General features: G+C 45.7%; 2 protein-coding genes across 4 annotated transcripts in view; one reads left to right on the top strand and one right to left on the bottom strand.

Annotated features, from left to right (window-relative positions):
* EML6 (EMAP like 6) overlaps positions 1 to 10,586 on the top strand; it is a 320,217-nt gene extending 309,631 nt beyond the window's left edge. Inside the window, exons 37-43 of the mRNA XM_060309467.1 lie at positions 324 to 512; positions 1,813 to 1,985; positions 2,430 to 2,592; positions 4,165 to 4,268; positions 4,969 to 5,122; positions 5,523 to 5,623; positions 7,523 to 10,586. Of these exons, the coding sequence (XP_060165450.1) occupies positions 324 to 512; positions 1,813 to 1,985; positions 2,430 to 2,592; positions 4,165 to 4,268; positions 4,969 to 5,122; positions 5,523 to 5,623; positions 7,523 to 7,679 (1,041 nt within the window). The 3' untranslated portion in view covers positions 7,680 to 10,586. The remainder of the gene's footprint in view (positions 1 to 323; positions 513 to 1,812; positions 1,986 to 2,429; positions 2,593 to 4,164; positions 4,269 to 4,968; positions 5,123 to 5,522; positions 5,624 to 7,522) is intronic.
* Positions 9,655 to 12,183, bottom strand: part of RTN4 (reticulon 4) — a 64,378-nt gene continuing 61,849 nt past the window's right edge. For all 3 annotated transcript variants that reach the window (XM_030877227.2, XM_030877225.2, XM_030877226.2), the window contains 4 exons: positions 12,020 to 12,089; positions 11,326 to 11,372; positions 11,083 to 11,141; positions 9,655 to 10,657 (listed from right to left, as the gene is read on the bottom strand). In XM_030877227.2, coding sequence (XP_030733087.1) covers positions 10,615 to 10,657; positions 11,083 to 11,141; positions 11,326 to 11,372; positions 12,020 to 12,089 — 219 coding nt within the window. In that variant the 3' untranslated portion in view covers positions 9,655 to 10,614. The remainder of the gene's footprint in view (positions 10,658 to 11,082; positions 11,142 to 11,325; positions 11,373 to 12,019; positions 12,090 to 12,183) is intronic.

Below are 12,183 nucleotides of genomic sequence, written 5' to 3'. Positions count from 1 at the left end.
TTTATATTATTTTATTTTAAATTGTGACAAAATATAGAGAACATAAAATTTACCATTTAACCATTTTTAAGTGTACAATTCAGTGGTATTAAATACATTCACATAGTTGTGCAATTATCACCACCACCCCTCCCCAGAACATTTTGCATCTTGTGAACCGGAGGCTCAGTGTCTAATAAACAATAACTCCCTTTGCCCCATCTCCCCAGTCCCTGGAAACCACCATTCTACTTGTCTCTATGAATCTGAGTATTCTAGGTACTTCATATGAGTGGGATCCTGTAGTGTTTGTCTTTCTTCTAATAGTGTTTTGATTACAACAGGGAAAGATTTTAGTGGGAACCAAGGATGGAGAAATCATTGAAGTTGGTGAAAAAAATGCTGCTTCCAACATCCTGATTGATGGACACATGGAAGGGGAGATCTGGGGCCTGGCCACACACCCCTCCAAGGACATCTTCATCTCTGCCAGTAACGACGGCACAGCCCGAATCTGGGACCTGGCTGACAAGGTCAGGGGCCGACGCTGCCCAGGCTCGGATGCCCCATGTGGGCCTCGGAGCAGTGACAGCCCTGGGCGAGGGGAGGTTCGGCCAGGGTCAGGCCAGAAGGGGGCATGGGGCTGGGCAGGAGATCGGCCACAGGGCAGCAATTAAGTTAGAGGGACTGATAATAAAAGAAGTCCTGTTCACACACACCCATTCTATATATATATCTCTTTAGCTGTGTATCCATCTATGAATATTTATAGTACAGGAATAATATAATTGAGAATGATTATTCTCTTGTCATGAAAGAACCCACAAAACTAAAAAACAAAGAGATAAATCATGTCTTCCCTGGATGGGAAAACTAAAAATGATTTAAAATGTCAAATGTTCCCAAATGGAACATTTCAATCAAAACCCCAACAAGGTTTCTCTTAGCATTTGGAAAAACAATTTAAAAATACAAAAAATTTCAAAAAAATAACTTGTCTGGAGTAAAAATGTCAAATAGGAAATCTGGGGGGGGGGGAAGATTAATGTTACCAAGTCTTAGCTGATAGTAAAACAAGTACTTAAGTTCTAATAATTAAAAGACTTGGTTTCATTACAAAATGGCTAGTAAATGTTTCAGTCATATTTTCAGTGTAAGGATCATAGAACAGACATGGAGAAGGCTAAGTGTGGTGGTTATACTCCTTAGTTCATAAGGATTATGTTTATTAACACCCACTACATACCCGGTGCTTCATATACGCTATCGTTAATGCTTACAACACCTTGCAAGACGAATACTAATATCGATTCTCTACACATGGCAAGACGGAGAAGTAACTTACCCAAACACACCCAGCTAGGGACAGAGCCAGGATCTGGGATCTGAACTAACACATGCTGAAGCTCAAACTCTTCCCCCGAGCAAGAGGTCAGCAAGCTGCAGCCCAAGGGTCAAGTCTGCCTGCTGCCCGTTTCTGCAAAGTAAGCCATGCTTTTTGTTTATGTTGGTGTCCATGGCTGCCTTTGTGCTTCACTGGCAGAGCTGACTGGTTGTGAGAGACCATATGGACTCCAAAGCCTAAAAATATTTACTCCCAACCCATTCACAGAAAAAGTTCGCCAACCTCTGTCCTAAACCGTGTTGTCTCTCCAGCTGCTCAGTCAAAACATACTGCCCCCCTCAGCCACTCAGGGACACCTACTATTAGAAGCAAGCAGTTTGGAGCCTCCCTAGAGGCAGCCTGGCTGCTCTGGCCTGGGTGCAGGATTTCCCCTGGAGACCAGCTGAGGCGGCCAAGGGCTCAGGTGGTATTACTTTGTGTCAATGTAGAAGCTGCTAAACAAGGTGAACCTGGGCCACGCGGCCAGGTGTGCAGCCTACAGCCCTGACGGGGAGATGGTGGCCATTGGCATGAAGAATGGAGAGTTTGTCGTCTTGTTGGTGAACAGCCTGAAAGTTTGGGGGAAGAAACGAGACCGGAAATCTGCTATCCAAGATATCAGGTACATAGCAGGCAGTCTGGGCAGGGAGGAGAAAGGCGGGCATTCATTCTCCCTCCCATGGTTCCCATTCCAGGAGGGTCATGGCTGGAATGAAGAGCTCACTTGTGAGAGGGTCCCTTTCAGTGAGCCAACTATGGAAGGAGACCCTCTCACACGTTAGTTCTCAGACATGTCTTTGCTAATTTCCATAAGAGTGTGATAAAAACTTCTCTTAAAAGGCCTTCTACAAAAGACTGCACACATCCATTTACTTACTTACGGGGGGTTTTGATCCAGAGAAGCTGTCGAATTCCATAGACTTTAGGAAAAGCTAACCACACGTGAATCATGACGTGTGATCTAATTGCCTTTGAGCTTGGGAGGCCTGTCCCAGAGCAGACCTCATGCCTGACCAGCCCTACACAGCCCTCCTCACGGCCTGTGCTCTTGGATTGCTTTTTCTAGAATCAGCCCAGACAGCAGATTCTTAGCTGTTGGTTCTTCTGGACACACAGTTGACTTCTATGACCTCACTCAGGGCACAAGTCTGAACCGCATCGGCTACTGCAAAGATATCCCAAGCTTTGTCATTCAGATGGATTTTTCCGCAGATGGCAAATACATCCAGGTATGCTTTGGCTTTACTGATATCTGGGGTAACCGTTAATAATAGTATTACAAACAATGGCTTTTATGAAATCAGTGCTTACTCTGTGTCAGGAAATGTGTTCACTGGAACTGTTTAAGTACTGTTAGTTTCCCTATTTTATAAATGAAGAAACAGAGGCTTAGAGAACTTAAGGAAGTTGAATAGAATTTAAAATAGTACTTATTCTTCAGCAGGAAAGCGGGAAACAAGCCCTAATCATCTTGAGCCTCCTCTCACCACCACCCCTTCAAGGTGTCCTAATTCCTAGTTCTCTGGGGCTGCACGGAAGCCTGTGTTGCTTCTTACACTTACTCATCTCAATTCCACATCCCATGGGTAGTGTGGTCCCTCCAACTCGGGACTCAGACTCCAGTCAGCCAGCCTGGAGTGAGAGCCCATCACTGGCCCCCGGGGAGACTGACAAGCGGGGAGGGATCGCGAGGGCTCCCACTCTTGGCACTTAGAGCTGAAAATAGAACAGTGATTTCTCCAGCACTTTGAACAAATATTATGCATTTGTGAGCCAGCCTGGAGTCGGGTAGTCTTTGTGAAAGGAGAGAGGACGCTTCATTCATCAAGTGTGGACTGAACCAGGCGCTACGCCAGGCTTTTGGGTGTATGAAATGGGCCTGGTCCCTGCTCTCCTGGAGCTTGCCTTGTCCTGGACAAGACGAGAATTAAACAAATCATCACAAAATATACCTATAACTACAGATTGTGATTATGTGCCGAGAAGGAAAAGTATAGCGCCCTGCGGGAGCATTTAACAGGCACTGACTGTTGTTAAATAGATGCACTGACATCCTCTCCATACGGTCCTGTTTAAGCTGAGGTCTGCAGGGTGTGTAGGAGTCAGCCACCCAAGGGTGGCGGGAACATGGTTCCAGGCCTTCTGCATGAAGGCCCTGATGTGGGAAAGATCTCGGCTCATCCCTGTACAGCAGGGATATCTGGGGTGGCTGGTCTAGCACCCCAGGGAGGGAGGGGGCTGGCGATGGAGGCAGTGGCCGTTGGCTGGAAAATGATCAATTGCCTCTAGAAGTTTCCCAGAGAAGCCAGGATCAGGTCCTAATACTTCAGAAATCATCTCCGTCAGCTGCTGTCCATAAGAAGACTTGCCTCAGCTCTGTTGCACAGGACCTTGGTTCTCTGAGAACAGGGGTTCCCAAACGTGAGCGCGCACCAGAATCACCTGGAGGCTTTGTGAAAGCCTGCTGGGCCCCGCCCTCAGATTGTCGGACTAGGTAGGTCTAGGGTGGGGCCCAAGAACGTGCATCTCTAATCAGTGTCCAGCTGAGGCTGATGCTGCCGCTCAAGAACCACACTTGGAGAAGCTGCCGTAGGACTTTGGAAAATAGCAAGAAAACGGAGGGAAAAATGCCCTGCTTATGTGAACTTTGCGGCGGGCTGACCACAGGCTTTGCAGCCTGGAGCTGAGCTTGGGTTTGGTGAAAAGTCCTGGGGATGCAGAGGTTGGGAAGCAATACACCCAAAGGGGAGTCCTTTGGACGGGAAAGAAAGTTGATAGGCCTGGCTGCTTCCCACTTGCAGGTGTCAACAGGAGCCTACAAGCGCCAGGTGCATGAGGTCCCCCTGGGGAAGCAGGTCACCGAAGCCACGGTCATTGAGAAGATCACCTGGGCCTCCTGGACAAGGTGACTGGAGGAAAGCTCTTCTGGAGGAAAAGGTCACAAGGGAGACTCTCGTCCCAGCCTCAGCCTCCAAGTTTGTGTGTGGCTGGGATCCGAAGCAGCTTAGAGACAGAGCTCTTTTCTTTGTGGGGTCAGGGCGGGAGGCCTCTTGCTCCCAGTCTGGGCCGCTGGCTTTGGTCTGACCTGGGCTTTTGAAATGCAAAGTCCCTCTTTTTGTGTAATCTGTCCTACTCGTCCCCAACCCCATCTAGCAAGTTCAAAGGGAAACCATCCCCCAGCTCTTGGCCAGACCCCCTGCGGTATAGTGAGGCCTCCTGCAATCCCTGGGAGGGAGAGGGAGGGCCGGCAGTGCCGGGTAGCAGGGTAAGCAGCAGGGCCCTGCCACGTCAAGGGAAAAGAGGCCACCAACCCGTGAGCTTGGAGAGCCCCGCACTTCTCCCAAGCTACATATACTCAGAAGCATCGTAGGGAAGAGGGAGAGAATCAAAGATGGAGGTAACTTTTCTTTTTAGGGTGAAAGGGACTGGGGCAGAGAATAGTAGGAGCTGGGGCAGGTATTCAGAGCGGGAGGGGACAGGTGCCGTCCTGCCGGAGGAGCCACGTGACCATGCTGAATTCCCCTCTCGTTCCTGGGAGAGGGTGCCTGACTGCAGGAAGCCTTCCCACCCGTCCACCTGTCTCACACCTCTTCCTATTGGAACAGCATTCTGGGAGATGAAGTCATTGGCATCTGGCCACGAAACGCAGACAAGGCTGATGTCAACTGCGCGTGTGTGACCCACGCTGGCCTGAACATTGTCACGGGAGACGACTTTGGGCTCGTGAAGCTCTTTGATTTCCCATGCACAGAGAAATTTGTGAGTTTTCCTTAGAGTAACTCCCTGCACTGCCTCCAGGCTGGCTGATCTTCTGCGGTCGGCTGGAAATCGTGGCCACATCTACACGGCCATCTAGAATCTAGAACAAGAGGAATCTTGTCACAGCCCTGGGGAGACTTGGCAACACCTAACCCTTTCCTCTCCCTCAGGAGGGGAAGTCCTGGAAGCCAGAAGGATGGAGGGGGGACAGAGTGGCCACAAGTGGGGCAGGAATGAGGCAGGAAGCCAGCGAAGGGCTTGCTCACAGAGATGTTCAGACCCAACGGGCATCCCATGGGTGAAGGGAGGTCCTAGGAGGGGGGAACTGAGTCCTGGAAGTGGTCCATGGTGGCTGAAGGAACAGGGTCTCTTAATCACTTCCATTCACTTTTGCTCACAGGCCAAGCATAAGCGTTACTTCGGTCACTCGGCTCACGTGACAAACATCCGTTTCTCTCATGACGACAAGTACGTGGTCAGCACTGGAGGAGACGACTGCAGGTACCAGCCTGATTTTTCTAGCTCTGCCCCCAGGCCTAGCCTTCACCCCCTCCCGTCCCCACCTCAGGTGTCAGCTCCTCCCAGGGGCACGTGGAGGGGCTGAGGTGGGACAGTGAACCAGAGATCCAGTGACGACTTTCTAAGTAGAAGGGCTTTAGTCTCTGGTGACTCCCAACCCAATTCTTTTTTTTTCTTTTTGTGGTACGCGGGCCTCTCACTGCTGTGGCCTCTCCTGTTGCGGAGCACAGGCTCCGGACGCGCAGGCTCAGCGGCCATGTCTCACGGGCCCAGTCGTTCCACGGCATGTGGGATCTTCCTGGACCGGTGCACGAACCCATGTCCCCTAGCATCGGTAGGCGGACTCTCAACCACTGCGCCACCAGGGAAGCCCCCAACCCAATTCTTGATGGGACTCTGTCCCCACTAGAGCTGTCCTGGGATTGGTGAGCAGCCAACGGCATGCAACAGCTACTCTGAGCATTGCTGGCTGGAGGGGCAGGTAGTGAGAGGCCCAAGATACTGATTCCAGTAGGAGCTGTTGGACAGCCCACGGCGTCCACTGCATATAATCAGGAGGTTAGAATGACCTTGATCCATAGGCCTTTTAACTCAGAACTTCCAATTCATCACCAGAGTTCTTAACGTGGATCATTAATCCACAACCGAGAGGTTTAAAAATAGTAATACTGAGGCTCAGTCACCCCGAGAAACGAGCAGGACATGTGTTACCCGTTTATACACATGAGATCAGATAAGGGGCGAAGCCGTTAGGGCCAGTGCTATTTAGTAGCAGGAGAGCCTCAACCAGCTATGTGGATTCCTGAGCCAGGGCTGCTACTGACCTTAACCACTGCTCACTGTGAAACAGGCCCATTGTCCTGTGAGGCATGGCTGGTCTTCCAGTGCCTTTTGGAAGGACCCCTACCAGCCTGCTCCAGAGATGACATCAGCACTTCCAAGAAAGCAGCTTTCTCCTGTCCCTCCACAGAGGGCGTTTCTTATTTGGAGTGTGGAGCAACAGGATGAGGTCATTCGAAGTCACTCAGCTTCTCCACATCTAATGTAGTTGAAGGGCTTTATCGAAACGTGAATATTGGTTTCTGTTCAGCCCAGGCAGAACTCCTCGGGGGGGATCAAGAAGAAATGCATGCATTCCAGATTTATTTTTAGTGGTCTGAGGTTGTGGAAAAGGCACCTGAAGAGAATTTCAGCCCACTTCCTACCCAAAAGCACTGTGTAGAAAATGGCCCCAAAAGATGCTTTCTGATGGCCTGCCTGGGAGCACCCATCTCCAGGCTGCTGTGCCAACCGCTGCTGGCACTTAGAGCCCTTGAGATAGTACTGACAGCAGCTCCCCGTGGGGCGCAAACACCCATTCAAAGCAGCATCCGCCAAACTGTGAACAGGCAAGCACTAGGAGACATAAGCGAACCCGTCCCCAGGAGATACGAGGGGACGCTTGATTACTAAAAAAGGCTTAGACGTCACCTTTCCAGTGCAGGGCCCCCTTGGCCTTTGCAGTCATGGGAGCCTACCACGATCCCTGGCCCTGTGCTGAGCACCAGGAAGGGCTCTCCTACTCGAGTGGAGCTGATAAAACCTTTTCAGTAGTAACAAGAGAGATAGTGTGAAGTCAGGCTGCCAGAAGTCCTCCCGTTCAGAAGGGACACGCAGGCTGCTGAAAGAGCCGAACGAAACAAAAAACAATAGACCTTTTAAAAAAGCAACAGACCTTTAATTGGTGGCAAGATCCCTGGTTTGTTTTTTTGAAATTGAAATCAAAATGTTCACTACACCACCTGGGCTTGACTCCGGAGCACTTGGCAAAGTTGGTTTTTGTCACTTGACAAAAGCATGATGTCCAGCCCTGCAAAATGACTGTTTGTTCTGCCTTTTCAGTGTGTTCGTGTGGCGATGCCTGGAAGTGCCAGAGTCCTCTTACTTTATTGCTGCTGCTGCCGCCAGCCACCGCGGAGGCAGTGATGAGGTGCCTCCTGGCCGCCAGCTGCTGGGCAAGGCCTACGACACCGCAGGCCGTACAAGCTCCAAGTGCTAGTGAAGTGGTGTGACGGCGCCCATCGCCTGGAATCTCCAAAACCGTCAGGCCAAAAAGGAAGGTCAGTTCTAACACGTTAAGACTGCTTGCCTCTGTTCCTGAGACCAAAAACTATACGTAGTAACTACACTGACAAAGAAATCCTATCTGACAGTGTAGCCCACTAACAAAATTTAAAGCCTCAGTTACCCTAACCAATATGTAGCTTTTGATTTGCATCAAAACTTTTACAAAAGATGTTTTGCTAGTATGTTTCTATATACTTTAAAAATGTTCATTTTTACAATTAAGGAAGTTGAACAGGACAGCTTAAGTTAGATTCACTGAACTAGAAATACTGATAGCCTCTGTTCTCCACATTTAGCTTTCAAAACCAAATGAGCCATGTATAAACAAGTTGAGACACTTAATTTTTTAACGTTTCATTTGCAGAGTTTTATATCCATTAAGTGCCTTTGAAAGCTTCCAGGTGTGTGGGCTGCTGTCTCCCCTCCCACAGATTGTCTCCTTTCTACATATGGTGCTAAAACGTCAAAACTGAGGAGGGCTACAGGACCCTCAGCAGACTCCTGCTCTGCCACCCAGGTCAGGTATTTAGGTCAAGGCTTCCTAAATGAAAGACATCAGTTACCTGCCTGGGAAACAGTGGCTATTTGAAGTTGAGCAGCAAAGAAACTTAAATTCAGGAGTCGGAGGGTGGGTGGGTAGAACCGGTTTTCATCATATTGAGTGCGAAACCCACAACATCCAAAACACTTCAAATAAAACAAACCTCTACTACAGAACAGAAGGGAAAAAAAAAAAAAAGTTCAAGTAGGTCCAGGAAGGTGAGCTGATTTATCTCGTTAAACCTAAATGGTGATAACTGAGGTGACCTGAGGCTGTGCTGGGTTTACCACTCCCAGCGTGGGGTGGACTTGGCCCCAGTGATTAGTGTCACGTGAACTACATAGGTCAAGTCTGGATTTTTAAAAACTCTTTGCCGAACAAATTCCTAAGCCCAAATAATATTTGACAACTCAAGATTATAAAAAAATCATCTAGTTTAGAGTTCCTCAGAGTTGGCTGGATGATAGGATGTGACTTGGCCAGCAAAACCAGAAGGCATCCTAAACCACGTCCATCGTACTTGACACCTGGCCGAGCGCTGACAACGGCGAGGGCTGACGGCACGCTCAGGAAGGCAGGCTGGTGAGTGAGGGACTGGGACTCTGAGCACATGTACCGATTCGTCCTTCTAGTCAGTGAACTAAAAAATTCTGCATCTTGAGTCACTGGCTGTTTGCAGTTGTCAGTTTACAGGAAAGGTGAAACGAAGCATTTTCAATTAAATAGATTAACATTTACCACAGAAGTGCTTCAGCATTCTAAATGGATTAGATCACTCATTAAGCTATTTTTATATGCCAATTTATTAATGCCTTACATTAATCCACTGATAGGTTGTTGGGCCCACAGTTAGAGTCCCTATGCAGCCCTAATTCTGTGTTCTGTAACCATGTGACTGGTGATGCTGAGTGATAACCACGTCTGCCTATATTGTACCACTGACCTTTCATACTGATCGGATCCTGCATTGAATAACCACGTGAAAAACAATAAATTGATCAATGAGGATATGTTCACTATATTTAAAAAGCAATAGTGTCTGTGTGTCAAGAAAAGTTCTTAAATCTGATTTGTAAACATTTATATGGTATGATTTTACGTATGTTCATAAATCCTGCACTGTATTCTAGGTTAAAATATTGGTGCATGTATTTTCAATTATCAAAGTATAAAAATATTTAAAAAAACATTTTGGTATGTGTCAAATAAATTTGATTATATAAATTGTTCTTTAGGTTTTCAAAATAAATGTAGCTGTACTCTGAGCTTAAAATCTTTCTGAAAGTACAAGCCACCGCACACGCGTGGAAGTGAAGTCTACCAATTTGATCTGCAGCACGTTCAGGAAACCAAAATACCAAACATATTTTAAGTCTATAAGCTTTATTGATACTTCGCTTTTACAGTTCACAATGCATTCCACAGATTTAGTTCAGTACAGCTTAAACCACAATTGTATAAATCGTCATTTTATAATTTCTTGCATAACAATGTTTGTTTGATATTTGCAAACAACACTTTTGGAAGCATTAGATTTCAGTCCAGGGTTTGTGACAAAATTAACTACAGTAAGACTGTGTGATGAAGTTTATGTTGAGGAGTTCTATTGGCATGGCATCGTTTCATGTTGAAAACAGATGGTAGTGCTCCTAGAAATATATGTTCTTTTTCTAGCTTATGTGCTTTGGAACTACACACATGAAACCAACGACTGAAATATCAAGCACTGTGGGGCAGCCTGGAAAGGTAGAAGGGCTAAGCTTTGTGAAACACTATATATAGATAGATATATAATCTATATTTACTTATATTGGCAATTAATATAACAGTAAAATTCACAATACACCTAGAACATACCAGCGAGGCGAGCCTTTTCACTCCTGCTTTGGTGGTATGATCTCGTCTAAACATTTCATTTCAGCAAATCTGCATCAATCTACACAGACCATACACAGTGCACAAACTGTGAAAAGGGTTATTTTTCAGCTCCACTTTCTCTGCAATTCCCCAAATACAGCAAGACTACCTGCAACAAAGTATAATAATATACAGCTTCCTCAGATCTTTTATATTCACCAGTGCCTCATACAGGAAAAACAAATATGATTACTGTTTAAATCCATACATAGCAGCTTACAACACTTAAGATGATGAACACAGGGCAGTCAAGACAGGTCATTTTTCCTCAGATACTGTGTTGCTAAAATAAAGATCTGTGAAACTGCACTGCAATGTCAAGGCTTCATTCTTCCCTGACCCCTCCCCCGCCCATGGAATCAAATGAATATCCCCTTTAAACTCCTACTGTTAATTATTTCAGGTTTTTTCATTCTGCTTTGCGCTTCAATCCAGGGATTTTTGCTTGGATTCTACAAATGAAAAGGAGGGGGAAAAGGTTAGTGTAAATATTTTGGAATTTTAGTATTTTGTTTTCTGCTTCTTAACTAATTAATTCAAGAATTACTTGTACATTGCTCAGCTTATACAAGAAATAAAATCCTAAGGCTGTCAAACTATGAGCTATAATTTTGCCACCCTGGCCTTACAAATTAGACTTAAATAAAGCCTTAAATACATATAAGTATTATATGTGTGTGTATATATATATATATATATATAAGTAATAAGAAATTAATGATCCAAATGTTAGAAAAAAAAATCTTTTGGCAACTCTGTCACACTTTAGGTCTGATTGAAATTGACTACTCATTATGTCTTAAATATGAGAATACTGCGCTGTTGTCAAAGTCAGTACACCTATCCTTAGTGTTAAAAAAAGATTTTAAATACTTACTTAGCCATAGCATCTTTAACATTCTTATTTGCAAGTCCTAGATAATGATCTATTTGCGCCTGAAAGAGAGGTAGAAAGAAGTTACTAGAAAATTACCATTGCTAAAAAATCTTATTAAACATATTAAAGGCTTAAGAAACCACATTTCTCATTTTTATAAGGCTTTGGAAACTGGCACTGATCCATTTCTAAGTTCCATATAAGAGCGTGTGCTCTGTATTCTGAAATCTGCAGTTAAATTACCTGATGCCGTTCATAAATAACAGGAACACTGAAGAGTGAAATCAGAGCTGAAAAAGGAAATACACAACCTTTAAAACAGACTGGTATGATTTAGGGAACAAACACTACAAAGCCATCAAACCGGCAGCACTCTTGAGATAGTCAGAAGTGTTCCTAATGAGGAAGACACAAGGCTCCTGGATGCACCTGCTGGTGGGGAGCCACCACAGGGCAATGAAGTAACCAAGGGAGGCTGCAGGAACCATTCCTGGCTTCAAATCACATCACGCAGACTTTATAAAATACAGGCATCCCTGGTCTTGGTTAGTTAGATCTATGACTGCACCATCAAATAAGGCCACCCTTGATCTGGTTTATCACTGTTAGTTGGAGTAGTCTTCAGGAAGTAAAGTGGCTTTTCCATAAACAGTATCAGTATTAGCAATTTATTTAAAGAGATCACAATCTCTAACCTATATCCTCTATTTTTCCTATAATATAAGGATATTCTCCACTAAAATGTCTTTAAGCTCCTTGCACACCATCTTTTTTTTTTTTTTTTGGCTGTGCTGTGTGGCATGTGAGATCTTAGTTCCCTGACCAGGGATCGAACCCGCACCCCCTGCAGTGGAAGCACAGTCTTAACCACTGGACCGCCAGGGATAGTCCCCCATCTTTTTCGTAATTTCTCATTCCAGTGGTTTTGTAGACTTACCCAAGATCAGTAGCGTGAGACCATTGAACAAGGCACCAACATAGGTAAATACCCACATCAACACTGCAAACTATAAGAAAATAACATTAGCCACTTAAAAACAAAATTCAAGTAAAGTTTTTTTTTAATGATTTTTTTTTGATGTGGACCATCTTTAAAGTCTT

This window comes from Globicephala melas, chromosome 12 (genome assembly GCF_963455315.2).
Source record: "Globicephala melas chromosome 12, mGloMel1.2, whole genome shotgun sequence".
Taxonomy (NCBI): domain Eukaryota; kingdom Metazoa; phylum Chordata; class Mammalia; order Artiodactyla; family Delphinidae; genus Globicephala; species Globicephala melas.
Note: the sequence above shows the minus strand (reverse complement) of the source record. Positions and strands in the feature narration are given on the sequence as shown.